The 15,816-nt window shown below is 37.7% G+C and overlaps 1 protein-coding gene across 34 annotated transcripts in view; it reads right to left on the bottom strand.

The window, feature by feature from the left end:
• Positions 1-15,538, bottom strand: part of LOC18423205 (ARM repeat superfamily protein) — a 91,853-nt gene extending 76,315 nt beyond the window's left edge. For 13 of the 34 annotated variants that reach the window (XR_016054165.1, XR_016054166.1, XR_016054172.1 and 10 more), the window contains exons 1-5: positions 14,911-15,538; positions 13,843-13,916; positions 13,671-13,743; positions 7,186-7,308; positions 6,520-6,689 (exon numbers count right to left, since the gene is read on the bottom strand). Coding sequence is in view for 21 of the 34 variants with exons in the window: in XM_011628021.3 (XP_011626323.1) it covers positions 6,520-6,689; positions 7,186-7,308; positions 13,671-13,743; positions 13,843-13,902 (426 nt within the window). In the remaining 13 variants the exon portion in view is untranslated. Of the gene's footprint in view, positions 1-6,519; positions 6,690-7,185; positions 7,309-13,670; positions 13,744-13,842; positions 13,920-14,645 lie in introns of all 34 variants that reach the window. The other 21 variants (XR_016054167.1, XR_016054168.1, XR_016054175.1 and 18 more) reach the window with 6 other exon arrangements.
• Positions 15,539-15,816: the final 278 nt, after the last annotated feature.

Genomic DNA, 15,816 nt, shown 5'->3' with positions numbered 1-15,816 from the left:
ATCATTAAACTAAAATACCTACTATCACATATATCACCTTCATATTTTTTTTCTTTGCATTAACTTATTTTTTTAGATTTTTTAGAATTTTTTTACATTTATTGACCGCATCATTGCGATGCACCCGCATCCGGGCTGCATCGAGCCGCATCGCCGCATCGGTCCCCCCACCGCATCAGGGCCGCATCTTGCATTTTAAAACATTGTTTTTAGGCAATTATATCAGGATAATATGCTCTTAAAAAGGCTATATTATTTTCCAAAGAAAGCATTTCTTAATGTCAGCCTCACAAGATTTATGCGGAGCTTTACTTTCTTAAATAAGAGGGTGTCCTAAGGAAAAGGAACTAAGAGGGACTAAGAGGTATGTCCCACGTCATCAAGAGAACAGATCTTAGGCAACTCAAAAAATTCAAACATTAAGTAATAAAATATAAACATATAGAAACTAATAAAACATAGTATGGAGATTGGCTCTAATGACTAAAGTATGAGGTGCCTATATGGCATGCTTGGACCATGCAGGCACAATGCAAAGTAGAACTGGTGGACTTCAGTCTTTCTTGGGATAATAACCTACCATGAAAGTGGAAGAGGACTCACCACAAAGAACCTTCAACCATAGATGTATTTGTTTTTTCTAAATTTGCAAGGGGTTTGAGCAGGTACCCACCCGTCATATTTATACGTGAAAAAGAAATATAACAAATGAGAAATACATTGAACTCACTATATACTCCCTCACTCCTCTATGTACATAATGTCCTCGGGACACGAACACTATGTCACTTAAGTGTGGTTGGGAGTTTGAAAATACTTCTGAAAGGTCTCAAATTCATCATCATCATCATCTAAGCCATATCTCAATTATTTGGGATCGGCTACATGAAACCCATCCCTCCATTCTTCTCTATTAAGGGTCATACACGCAATAAGACCAAAAGTCACCATATTTGTTCTAACTACTTCTATCTATATCCTTTTGGGCCTTCCCCAAGCCTTTTTAGAGCCTTTTAATGGAAAACAAATCGCACCTCCTAACCGTTGTTGTATTAAATCTATGCTTCACATGGCCAGCCCATCTAAGTCTACTTTCCTATTTAAACCACACGTAAGTTCCCACATATGTATTCATTTTGAATCCTATCCTTTCTTGTCTTTCCACTCATCCATCTGAACATCCTCATCTCAGTTATGCTCATCCTATGGATATCTTGTTTCTTGACCGTCCAACATTCCATCCCATAAAGCATGACTAATCTTATAGCCGTAATATAGAATTTCCCCTTCAGTCTCAATGGTATACGATGATCACATTAAACTCTGGATGCACATCTCCACTTCACCATCCAGCTCTATATTTATATGCGACATCTTCCTCGACCTCTTCAATCTCCTGGATTATCAACCCAAGATATCGAAAACAAGCTCTTCTCGGTATTTCTTGACCATCAATCTTAACTACTTCCTAATTTCTATTATCACTAAACTTACATTCCATATATATTGTTTTAGTCTGGCTAATCTTAAAACCTTTAGATTCTAGAGCATCCCTCCAACGTTCTAACTTTGCGTTGACGCCACCTCTAGTCTCATTGATCGAAACTATGTCATCCATGAACAACATACACCACAGTACCTCCATAACCAAAACAAAGAGATACAGTGCTGACCCTTGATGTATGCATATTGTCACTAAGAACCAGTGTTTTAAAATGCGGGATGCGGCCTTGATGCGGTGGGGAGCCAATGCGGCAATGCAGCTCGATGCGGCCCGAATGCGGGTGCATCGCGATGATGCGGTCAATAAATGTAAGAAAATTCTAAAAAATCTAAAAAAATAAGTTAATGCATAGAAAAAAATAAGAAGGTGATATATGTGATAGTAGGTATTTTAGTTTAATGATTAACTTCAAACTATTAGCTGTCGGAGATTTTGTATCTAGTTATCCACTATCCCCTGATAGAAACTAGAAACTTGAAACCAGCTTCATAAAGCATTGAACAATCAACAACCATCAGCACAAATTTGCACCATAAGCACAACTATAATTAAGCACAACCATCAACAACCATAAATACAACCATAAGCACAAAATAATGATATTACAAAATACAAATCAAAAGTCAAGTTCAAGAAGAGTTAATAGTTAATAAATAGTAACTTAATACAATCATCCCTTTTGAGAATCAATTTTGAAATTTGAACTTCAGTTTTTCAAATATCAATCAGACAAGTCATCTTGAGAGTCGTTATGCACATCATCAATATCATCCTCGACGGCCTCCATGTATTCTTCTTCATCGGTCTTCTCTGTGTCAGCTTCCTCCTCGACCTCTGAAGCTAATGTGCGAGTGAGACTAGACCCAACACCTCCTCTACTCCTTTGTGCTCTAGTGTTAAGTCGATCTTCTTCATTAACCCCTGTTGCTAGCCCGACATCAAGCCATGTAAGATCCTCACCCTCAAACACACGCTCTTGTCATGGATCCACAGTCCACTCACTTATGGAATCACCATCAGCTTCATATAATTGAATAGGGTTGAGCTTCGTACGATTTTCATACCTCTCCCTAAGCCACTCGTTATACCGCACATAAACCAAATCATTCAACTTTTTCTGCTCCAACCTCTTTCTTTTTTTTGGTATGGAGCTGTGGTAGAAATTTGAAATCAGATAAATTAGATTTTAGATTAGAAAATTGAAATTCAAGAAATAAGGATTAAGGATTAAGGAGTAAAGGACTTACATGCTCAAATGCACTCCAATTGCGCTCACAACCAGATGAGCTACATGTGAGATTCAACACTCGAATAGCGAGACGTTGTAGATTTGGTGTCTCGCTTCCATATAATGCCCACCATGCAGCTGTATAATATTTTATAATTTAGAATATAGTTAAAAATTAAGGATATAAAATAAAAAATGGAACTATACATAAAGTAAGAGACAAGTAAGATTATTTTTGGGCTTTTGGCCGTCACTTGGATCTGTAATATCCCTATTTCGAGGGGGCAATATCTCTCCCAAAGTTTTTCAAGCCTAACTTGAACTTAATCAATTCATGGCTCTGGATCTCATCCTGGATATCTTTGTTTGGCACCAACCTCTCCAGCACATCTAAGAACCCACCATTTATTACACGATCTGACTCAATGGATGGGTGCCTGTAGTGAAGAGATGGGTTTAGAAAATAACCGACTGAATGGAGGTACTTGTGAAGTTGAGTATCCCATCTCCTATCAATAATTTCAAGTATAGCCTTGGGCATATTTTCATTACCCTTTAAAACATCTTTTATTTCAGTGTTTGCCCTAGTCATTGCCTCATGTATATAGCCCATGGCGGGCTTCACATCACCATCAACCAGTCAAAGTACTCTCACTAAAGGGCGAGCCAACCTCCAATGCAATAATTATTTGACTCCAAAAAGATGTATTCAGAATAATTTTTTCAGCCTTTCTCCCATCCTTATGCTTTGACTCCATTGCTCTAAAGAAAACATGGTCCTAAAGGCACTTTTTTGCTTGGCTAGGCTTTGAAGAGTGAGAAATGACGCGGCAAATCTAGCGACACCCCATCTCACTAATTCTCTCTTCTTTGTAAAAGACCTCATCATGCTTAGGACTATGGTGTGATTGTAAATAAATCCAACAACAAACATAGCTCTTCAAATCACCCCACTAAATAAAGATGTTGTACCCATTTCCTTAAGCATAAGATTAACACAGTGAGCTGCACAAGGAGTCCAAAACATATGCTCCCTTTTCAAAGTCAAGAAATGCTCAGCTGCAGCATAGTTGGCACCATTGTCAGTGATAATTTGTACCACATTTTGCTCATCAACAAAATCGACAATCTCATCCATCAAGCCACATAATTATGTACCATCATGTGACTTGTCTGATGCATCAATAGACTTAACAAAAAAAGTACTTGTTAGGCAGTTAACCAAAAAATTAATGAATGCCCTTGATTTCCCTTCGGACCAACCATCACACATAATAGTGGTCTCATATTTCTCCCACCCTTCCCTCTAAGAAATCAAAATTTTATTCACATCAAATACAGCATCCTTCAACAAGGGCTCCCTAACATCATGTAGTGAAGGAGGAATAAGTCTTGGGCCATATTGCCCAATTGCCTGGACCATACATGAAAACTATCCAGAGTTATAGTATTAAAAGGAATGCCGATCATGTAAATCCACTTACATACCGACTTCCTTTGTTCTTTCTTATATTTATTGTCAATTGTGGTTTGTTTTGCTTTTTTCTCTCTCCTGAACCACAATTTCGAGGCTAGGGGTGAATAAAGAATCAATTGACCCCTTAGAGAGAGGTGTTCTTCTCTCAGCACTACCATCAATATTTATAACCCTCTCTTTTGAGGTTGGAGTATGAGTACCCCTTTGTCTCATAGCAACTTCAGACGTATCATCATCATCATCAACAACATCAAATAATTGCATATCATCAAGTAATTCCTTTCTTTTCTTTTCTTTTTTCTCTTTATCTTTTTTCAATCTAACCAAATATTCTCTAATCTCCTTTTTTATATCATATGTAGCTCGTGGGCATGCTCTTACATTCCCAGAAATTCTGTCCAAATGCTCTTTTTGTCGAAAAATACCACCCATATAAGTATTTCCACAGAGCAAGCATATCACACAATTTCTATCTTTCGGATTTTTTAGTTTAGCATATTTTCAAGCCGGATCCTTGTTACTAGAAGATTGGGAAGAAGACATTGCCCCAAAAATAAATATAACAGTATTATTGCACAAGGAGGAATAAAAAGTTACCGACTTTGTGAAGTAGTGCTCGATTTCTTCAAGGCCTCTGAAATCCCCAATCTCTTATCACAAATTCACCTTGACATCCCCAAATCAATAATCAAAGGCATCAAATGAACATCCAAGTATCAAACAACCACCAAATCGAAGATTTGGATGAAAAAGAAAGTTTGCCATTTTCTTTTTCCCTCGATTTGATGCAAAAAAAGCCACAAAAGTGGCTGGAAATCTTCGATTAGGGGGTTTAATAACCCCCCAAACAGTTACCCTAAACTTTGGAAGTTAAAAAGGACCATAGGGGCAAAATAGATAATTGTTTCTGCGGAAACAGATGCGACGCGATGCGGCACAATGCGGGATGCGGCCTGATGCGACGCATATGCGGCCACATCTGTCAAAAGCGCATATGCGCCAGTTCACGATGCGGATGCGAGCGAATCCCGCATGATGCGGCCACATTTTAAAACACCGCTAAGAACTCACTTGTCTCTCCACTATTTGTCCTCACACTAGTTAGCATTCCCTTGTACATATCTCTCACTATGTCAATATAACCACTAGTGACCCCTTTCTTTTTCAACACCCACCAAATTAAATCTATAGGTACCCTTCATATGCTTTATCATCAATAAAGATCGTGTGGAGGTTTTTTTCCCTTCGCCCTAAACATTTGAAAGGTCTCAAATTCAGATGGAAAAAAAGAGAAGAGAGAGGTTTTTGTCCCATGCTAAGAGCATCAAGCAGTTGTGGGTTGTCTACTGGCCTAAAGGTTCAACAAAAGGTGAACAATTATGGCTTGTTCTTGATTCCATCTTGTTGATTGTAGTCATTGTTCGAAAATTCGGCCGTCCGACCGCCTAGGCGGCCAAGAGGTCAAAATGCCTAGGCGGGTGCCCTGCGTGTACTTGCTCTTAGGCGCCCGCTCAGGCAGCCCCTAGAAGTAGGTTGTCGCCTCAAGGCACCTTGGAGCAACTTGGCCAAGGGTGGAAAAAAGCCCTAGGCCAAGGGCAAAAAAATTAATTGCCCCCCTGGGGAGCAAATCTAGCCCCCCAAACCCCTATGCACCTAGTTCCACCCAAAAAAAGCCCTTAAAAATATAAAAAAATAGTTAAGGCCTATTTAAATGGCTAAGGGCACAAGGCCCTTCTCTCTCACTCACAGGCCGATGTGCTCTGTCTCTCTATGTCTAAGAGAAACTGAAGAAGAGGAAAAAGAAGATGTCCTCCAATTCTTTGATGTGAGGCCCCTCTCTCTCTCTCTCACACACACACTCTCACACACACACATACAAACAGATGCCCACCCCCAACTCCCCCTACCAAAACCCAAGTTGTTTCTAGGAGCCTGCCTCGGTGGGCAGCTAGGAACCCAAAATGCCTGGGCGACCGCCTTCGTGTTTTTTAATATTGGTTATAGTGCTTCCTTATTATCTCTTTGCTTCCTTCTCTCCAATCCAAATTTCGTCATTGCTAGTAGGTTTATGATCCAGTATTTTTTAATTTGAAATTAATTTCTTATAGACTTCCACTTAAATTTTTCTCACGATTGTCCATCTAAAGGGGGCATTACATACCGCTTCCAGCATTACCAGAGATTAAATAACAGTAGCATTGAAGTTTGCAATGCTAAAAATACAACAACAAACAAATACAAACATGATAAATAAAGTAATGAACAAAACATAGCCTGCAACCATCAAATGAATAAGTTATCAAAACATACCTCTTTAATCAGAGGAAAGATTCTTGATTCCAGGAGTTGATATAGTCTTTCACGAACCACATTGTCAGGATCGCTAATACGTGCACTCAAGTACTCTATTACAGAGAATTTGTGCAACGCGATCTCTTTTGGATGTTGAAGAGCAAGATCACCCATACCGATCAATGCATCTTCATAATAACAAGAGACAGAAGAGAGAGAGAGAGAGAGAGAGAGACAATTAGGTAGCTATTTGTCTTTCTTCTCATACATCATACAAACATGCCATACAATGGAGGAAACCAAAATAGGACTAGTCAAGAACTTCAAGAAAACGGAGTGTCTTTAGGTCATTTATGTCCATGTCAAATTACTCACAACTAGGACACAATTTTTCTTTACAAGTGCACAAGAGTTAGATGTTAAAAACAGTAAATCTCGCAAGCTATCGTAAACACAACATACAAAAAACCCTAACTTCAAGATAATCAATATTCAACTTCATAAATGGTTCGATTTCAGGCTTAAATACAAAATCAAAATTCCCAAGTTCTAGAAAACCACACCTTCATAACAAACTAGTCATAAAAACAAAATAGAATACCTATCATAAAAATAAAATTTATTATTTCATAAAGACCATATGGAACAACAGCTTCAATAACGAAAGCATGTTAAGAAACATACCTCTACGGATCTTTCTATTATGATGTTGTGTTTGCATAAGTAGCTCTTTTAATGTCTGCCGTCTACTATTAACAGATAAACCTTCTTTCTCAGTAGCCACGCTCTGTTCAGGTAAAATTATAGCTGCATGTGAGTGAGGAAGAAAATTCAGCAAACAATCAAAGTACTTAGCCAGGGACCCAAGCCAAATCACTAAATCAAACTATATATGAATTGAGACAGTAAACAATTCGAAATTATTTAAAACTGATCAAACTGTAGAAATCAATAGCTCAAATAATTGGTGAAACTTCATGACATTTGCACAAAAGGACAACCTTAATGCCTGGGAGTGGGGGAGGAAGGGGGGGGGGGGGGGGGGGGGGGGGGGGTAGAAGACATTGCACAGAAAGATATATATACAAAGAATGGCAATTTAAAGAGGCATAGTTAACCCAGAGAAAAATTTGAAATGAGGCATAATTTAATACGAACTTCACTTGCAAAGAAAAACTGCATACAAAAATTTATCCCCTTTATCTCAAAAGTATCCGAATCCATCTGCAACAGAAATATAATCAATGATCATGATAAAAAGTTTGAAGCATTGTATAAAGAGGGGATGCCATGTCTAGCATCCAGGACAAGGAATAATGATTCATCAAAGAAAGAAATACCAAATGGTGCAGTATGGTACCATGATGTATGCAATACTAGACTTTAGTAATAGAGAAAGCTCCAATCTTTGAAATGCAATCAAGAATAAGAATTAGAAGGTGGTTTTTTGTAAGGATGAACACAATGCTGGCACAAAAGATTATACCATAGTAATATTGAGGGGACTTAATATAGAGATCCCTCAATATTATGGCACATAACTTTGATAAAAATATGATTTCTTAATGAGAATTGAGCAATATCATGGAGGGGGCGCATAGTAAAATGTCAAAAAAAAATAAAAAAGGACTAAACTACACTTAGTCAAAATAACCATAGAAGTATAAAAGATGGCAGGTGATCTCATTGTCCTTGCAATATGAAATGAATTAAGGATTTTCTTTTTCCAATAGTACGAGTAAAAAATAATCAATATGATGATAGAAGTGTCCTTCAGAAGAGTATAAGTACAGCGAGTTAACATCCCCAACTCCCCAACTGAAAATCGAGGCACTAATAACTAATAAGGGAATGAGTGTGACTTTTACCACAAGAACTTAAGTAGTTGCAAGGATTTGGTGAACAAGTAGGGTGTAAGAGATAACAAGGCAGAAGCAAAAGACAGCCTTTAATGTGTTTAGTGTGGAAAAAGGATTGGTGGCAATCTGAGCCATAGTTACCAAGCCAAGAGTGAAAAAAGCTCGGGGATTGAGAGTAGAAGTGAATAGTGAGGAAGCCACGAAGTTCTGTGGTCAAGGGAACGAGTTCCGTACATGGGCAAATGTAGACATCGAGATCCCGACTTTTAGGGATTGAGTTCCATATCTACAAAGGAGTGGAGCCCTTATGCAACGGAATCATGTGTGGCCTTGTTAGGATCAAGGTTCCGAAAGATCAGATATTCATCATACTGTAATCTGGAAGCGAGTTCCATTTAACAACATTTTTACTTTTTCCAAATTCACGAACCCAATGTAAACAAGAATCACGTCATGGAAGATGTCTTAGAGGTAAGATTTCATAAATGAGTAGTGATACTAAAAACCAATGCGGTGATGTAAGGGGACAAGACCTATACACGAGAGAGAGACCTTACGTTTACAAGCATACATGTTACGCCATCGCCCACATAGCAACCCCATGTGTAAAGCGATTTAGTTAACCAACAATCAAGTGATGGAAGCCCTTTGGGAGGTGGACAACACCCAATAAACTAGCCCCAAGGAAGTTTAGCATATTTTTGGGGACTTTATTCCTCGATAGAACCGCAACATGACTATCCTTTGTATCTCATCCCAACTTCTTACTTCTCTCTCCTTGCCCTCCCTTGTTGTATTTATTTAAAACTAGACACAAGTCACAATTCACAAGGTGTAAAATTGTAAACTGTAAAATATATAGGAAATTATGGCATTTAGAAAGTGTGTAGGGCATAAAAAAATCAAAGATCCACATTCCATATATATATGAAGAACAAAAAAATGTGCCCCTGAAACTCACACCAAAGCATAGGATACTCAATTCCATGTTGGTGGAATCATGGCTCCGCTTACTCATGAAATGATGATTTTTGGTATAGAGATCTGGGTCTCATAAACATAGGATCGAGATTTCTGATTTCCCGAATCGAATCATTAATATCAAGGAATCACCCCAGAATTGAGATCCTGCACTTCGGAGCACTGAAACGAGATCCTAGAGGGGAAGCGACCCCTCCTTAGAAGATCCCGGTAACTATGATCTAACCAATGCTTATATTGTCGCACTTAAGTGGCATAGGCGAAAGAAGATCAATACTCAATTCATCCATAAGTCATTGAAGTATCCTTCCGTGCCTCTCAATAGTTAAGCCATATAACATCCCCCGCAGAACAAGGCGCCATACCATACTAAGACTTCAGGTCTCCACATCATACTCAACTTCGAAGGGCATAACTTTTCGCTTGGATGCCCATTTGGGATCATCCAATGCTTAAATCAAAGATATCTTCAAGTCCTACAACCATAATCTCTAATTCGACATTTCAGACCTTATATTGTTATTCATATCTGCAGGAAAAATTAGCTTAGTGTGCTACGTTTTTTTTGTTCCACTATTGAGTCTAAAAATGCTAGGGTTAAAACCCTAGGGTAAGGAACTTTGCCAATCTTTTATAAAGATCAATCTTCCAAATATTGGGGTCTCCCGAGATTAGAAAGTTTAGAATCTTTAAAATTCTATTAAGTTGTTTATTCATTGTTTGCAAGTTAAGTTAGTTTCCCAATGTTGTTCAAGGGCATGTTTGGTTTGCGGAATCTTAGGAAATTTGTCACCGGGAGAGATATTTTTGTTGATCAAGTCGCTTTCCCATGTTTGTTTCATGCGAAAGCGGCACAGGAAAGCGAAATGTTCAAGCCACTATACAAATTAGTAGTGTTCCATGGGAAAGCAGCTTTATACCTTGCAAGTTATGAAGCCAATTTCTCAAAGATGTCTCCTAGAAATAGCTTTCCATTGAACTAAACGTACCCAGGAGATTCTTTCCATGTTGTTTATTTCATTGTTTGCAAGTTAAGTTAGTTTCCCAATGTTATTCAAGGGCATGTTTGGTTTGCGGAATCTTAGGAAATCTCCCATTGGGAAATTTGTCACTGGGAGAGATATTTTTGTTGATCAAGTCGCTTTCCCATGTTTGTTTCCTGGGTAAGCGACATAGGAAAGCGAAATGTTCAAGCCACTATACAAATTAGCAGTGTTCCATAAGGAAGTAGCATTATACCTTGCAAGTTATGAAGCCAATTTCTCAAAAATGTCTCCTAGAAAGAGCTTTCCATTGAACCAAACATACCCAGGAGATTCTTTTCATGTTTTAATATTTTATAATGGTTAGTTTCCTAACATCATAGTTACTCGAAACATGAGTGACAAAAGATTCGGGATCAGGAGTAGAAGCACGGAGCGAGGCAGGCTCGAAATTCCATGGTAGGGGGAAGTAGGTCTGTACATGGCCATGAAGAGGGATCAAGATCCTTGGCTTTCAAGGAGCATGTTCCATATCTGCATAGGAGTGTTTCTTCTATGCATAAGAGCATGTTTCTTAATAAATGGGATTGCGTTTTGTTGTACATAGGATCAAGATTCTTAAAGTTCACATTCCCTTGTATTGTAATATGGGATCGAATTTTAATGAACAATATATTTAACTCTATCCAAATTCACAGACCCAAGTACAAATATGAACAAGAATCATGTCATTGAAATTCTATTAGAGTTTTACTTGTCATCGGAGTACGATTCAGATGAGTGTTGATACTTAAAATCCAATATAGTCTGCTTGAGTCCTCGGGCATGAAAGGAACTTTGTGTCCTTGACCTCGATGATCTCTCTCTCTCTCTCTCTCTCTCTCTCTCTCTCTCTCTCTCTCTCTCTCTCTCTCTCTCTCTTTGTGATAAAACCATCGGGGACTTCCTTGGACTCCCATTCTCTTCAAATTCCTTGGGGAACATTGTGATCTATCTCCCTCATGCACATAGTGACAAGAACAAACTCTCTCAACATTTTTAGGCAATAGTGCACCATTAACACGATGTATAATACACATCTATTTCATCTTAACTTTTGAGCTGTTGACAAAAACTTTATCAACACAGCCTGATAAAAACAATTACTTAAGCAAAATTCACTGTGAAAAATTACTCATGTGGATCCATTACAAAAATTTCAAACCAAGCCACAATGGTATGCCTACGTACACACCTGCCCTCATTTTTGGCACCAAACTGTTGAATTGGACCACTTGAATATCAATTCATGATTAAATTTAAGAAAGTTGTGATACATTGTTTCCAAAAAAGATGTACAATCAAACCTCTTTCTCGATTCAATAGAAGCCCAAACGAAAGTGAATATGGTACCCAAAACAATAGATATGAAAAAGCAGGTCCAATTACGCCTATTCCTAACCTAAATGGAGTGTAACGACGTAGGGATGTCATAATAGCTAAGCGCTACTTCACAAAACAAGAAAAAAAGTAAGACATTGCCGTATATAATTCCTAATAGCTCTTCTCCGTCGAGGATTGCTAGGGGCTCAATGATATATACACAAGAGGGACCTCACAGTTTCTGAGCATATATGTTATTCCATCACCTGTAAGGCAACCCCACGAGTGGTGTGAATTGTTTAATCAACACTCAAACGATAGAAGTCTTTCGGAGGTGGACATGACCCAATGAACTAGCCCTAATGAAGTGAAGCGTAAGTTTCACATCCCCATTCCTCAATAGAACTGCAATACAACTAACTTTTGTATCTCCTACCAACTTCTTCCTTCTCTCTCCTTGCCTACACTTGTGGCCTTTCTTTGAAATTAGACACGAGTCACAAATAACAACGTATGTATAGTTGTTTACTGCACAATATTGTGGAAATTATGGCATTCAGAAAATTTTCAATAATAAAAATTGGAGATCTACTCCCCATTATAATTGGAGTAAACCATGTGCCAGTGAAACTTGCTCCCAAAGTAGATGATACGCGATTCCAAGTTGGTGGAATCGTGGATCCCATTTACATAGAATTGAGTTCCCTCATCATCATCATCATAGCTTTTTCATAGAATTGAGTTCCCTAATTTCCCAAAACGAGATCTCAAATATCATGGCATCGCCCGGAGTCGAGATCCCAAAGAGGGAGCAAACCCTTCCTTAGAAGATCCCAGTGACCATGCCTATAACTATAAGGGAACTAGTTATCTGATTTTGGAAGATTCTAGAAAATTAGGAAGTTTAGGAAAGTTGAGATAGCTTGAGGCCCAAGCCAAGTCAAATACTATGGGACTCAAAACACTATTGATATCCATGTAGGCCTATGGCCAATTCAATTCAAGTCAAGTAATAAAATTTGGGTTTCAATTGTGGTGAGAGGCCACATTTGGAAGAGAGATTAACAAATCTCTTTGTAGAGAATGATTCTACAACACTAGCAATGTTTGGGAGTGCTTCCTAAATGTTGCAGCGCTTCTTCTTTTGGTGGAGAGATTCCCCAAAACCTGAGCTTGTAAACTAGAGGTTCTCTCCACGTAAGCTTAGACAACAACTTCTTTCCCCTCGTGCGGCACATTCCCATCTGAGATTCTTCACAACCAAACTCCTCACCTATTCAAACAATACTTATTGGGTCTCCTATCTAAGGTAGTGCCAATATGCAGTTTCGCGGCTTAGGAACTCATTAAAAAACACGTTCCTATTCTTTTGGGAGCATGCTCATTGTTTCTTGGTAACTCTTTTTACTAAAGTTATTGAGAAAAGGCCACTCAAATTGTAAAACTTAAAGTTTCAAATATAGTGGAGATCAAGCAGATTAATAAACACTTGAAAATATTGAAAATTGACGGTCCAGAAAATGCATTACAAGATGCACTATTTCTAAGACTTGAAATCTATTTTCTCTCATGTCCATACATCTTGAGGTCGACATAATCGATTTGGGGATATTTGGGCATAGAAACAACCTCTTCTAGTGAATTTTTGAGGTGCGCCTTAATTTGATTGTTTAGAGCATCGCCCTCATATAAACTTTTTCCCAAAAAAAAAAAACACTCAAGAATCAAAATCTTTCAATTATTTTCAAAGTTTATCCCATTTTTAAATATTTATCTATTATTTGATATTTATTGAATGGCTTGGAGCTTCTAGCCAATTATTAGCCAATTATGAATGACGATGGGACTAATCTTCAGAGAGTGAAAGGGGTTCAATAGCATACATTTCAACCAAATCATGATCGAAACTCATTAATCTTATTCCCCATTCTTCAAAAAACAAAAAAAAACCAAGAAATAATCAAATATGAAAAGATATACAGACCTTTGGATTTGATAGTAAGATTTGTCACATTCTTCGGGGGGGGCAATTTCCGTCCAACCTTATGCTTTACTTTCTGCAAAAGGAGATAAAAGAAATGCAAAGGAATAAAAATTCAAAATAAAGAGACTTCATAACATAATTCAAATAAATAGTAGAGACAATGAGAGCTCACTTTGAAGTCTACGCCACCCTGCTTCGATTTTTTGGATGAACGAGGCTTTGGACGCACCATGTTAACTATATTAGCTGCTATTTAGAAAGGCAAAATTAAGACAACAATAGTAATAGGTCTCTTTGATTACCATGTTTGATCTATAGAACTCCCCATGTTAACTATATTTACTCGTCTATCCTAACATACAAAAAGGCATGAGAACCATTATTTGGATAAATAAAAACATAGGTGGAAAAATCTACAACCAAAACAGAGCAACAAAAATGAAGTTCATAGTATCAGAAGATCCTAAAATCTAAATTACAGTAAAGAACTTAAACTGTATGATTTTCTTATATATTTTTTTGCAGCAATATCAACTTATTTATTGAAAATTCAAGGGGGGGAAAGAAAAGGAAATCCTTACAACCATCGAATCTTAGTTCATCATGAAATGCGATATATTTCACATAGATTTATCAGATGATAATACAAAAATCAGCATGCAAATCCAAAAATAAGAGTTCTCAAATCACCAAGAGGTTTATGCAAAAAACACCACAATGAAATCACTAAAAACATAAAGCTCTCAAAACATTAAACCGTAACCACAAACCAAACCCTATTTTCTTAAAACTTAAGACCAACCCTATTTTCTTAAAACTTAAGACCCGGAAATTCCCAAAAACCAGTAGCTCTGTGACTATTAGTCCCTATTTCCCAGATCCCAAACCCTAATTCATCCAATACATATCAGAGCATACAAGCTCTGAAAATTATGTATGCAAATATGAGAGAGATTAAGCAGAGAGACCACGAACTTGCAGATGAGGAAAAAAGGTTGAATGGGGAATTTAAGGGGGCATTGTGAATGTGGGGTTGGGATCAAAACGGAAGCCATTTTCTTGGTGGCCGAAGCACTCAGCTATTTTGCGCAAGCATTAATGGTATCTCTCTCTCTCTCTCTCTCTCTCTCTCTCTCTCTCTCTCTGGTGGCTGAAGCACTCGGCAACTTTGCACGAGCATTAATGGCATCTCTCTCTCTCTCTGAGCATTATTACCTCAGTTCGTATGGTCAGAGCTTACCTAAGTTCTTGGTGATGGGTTGGGAGAGAGAGTGGCTGAGCCGAGTAGGAATGGTTTGCAGGAGAGAAGAAGGAATGGGTTTATAAAGTTTCTCCTGAACAGCTGTTGCTTTCCTTAAACTGAACAGTAGAGAGGGGAAATAAGGGATTCCGACTTTCCCAGTAATCAAATTCGGGAAACTTAGGGCGCGTTTGATAGCTGCAGTAATTTAGGGATTCTCCTTTGCTGCGTACTTTCCTGGAATATGGGAGAAAGTGAAAATTGGTAGCAAAGCTGGGAGCCCTGTGTCGTAAACTATGATGCTACTGTTTTTGCCGGTTTGATAATCTTGATACTGAGAAAGCACGAAACAGCCAGTTTTAACTTTTCCCTTATGAAAGAGAAATTGATGCGTGTAATGTATATTTTTTAATAAGATTTTCTTGTTATTACCTAGCTAACGCATTTCTTACCATGTATAGTTAAGTTGAAATTTAATCTCACATCTATGTAACTTAAGAAATAGCCTCAATAAAATTGCAACAAGTATAAGGAACCAGAGAGGTGGAGTTAATCACACAGAATTCTTAAGCCAAGTGAAACTAAAAGTAAGTTCCCAGTACTTCCGCATTTTTATGTATGACAGTATGAGAAATCAACGAGCAAGAGACATGAAGAAGGAATATAAAGACTAAAAGAACTAATTTTCCTATGAATATTACAAAGAAAGAAAAATAATAATTACATGAACCGAGCGGGTTAAAATCAGAGAAGTATCACAAATAATTTTATTACAAGAATAACATCAATAAATTGTATGGCTAAATATACTAATCTCAAAATCTGAATGCTTGGTATACAAGCATAACACAACATTGTATGCATCGAATAATATGTATTAATAAAGAGCAAATTTCAAAACCAGAA

Source organism: Amborella trichopoda, chromosome 4, assembly GCF_054954075.1.
Source record: "Amborella trichopoda isolate Santa Cruz 75 chromosome 4, AtrichopodaSantaCruz75HAP2 v2.0, whole genome shotgun sequence".
NCBI classification, from domain to species: domain Eukaryota; kingdom Viridiplantae; phylum Streptophyta; class Magnoliopsida; order Amborellales; family Amborellaceae; genus Amborella; species Amborella trichopoda.
This window is presented reverse-complemented; position numbering and strand designations above follow the sequence as displayed.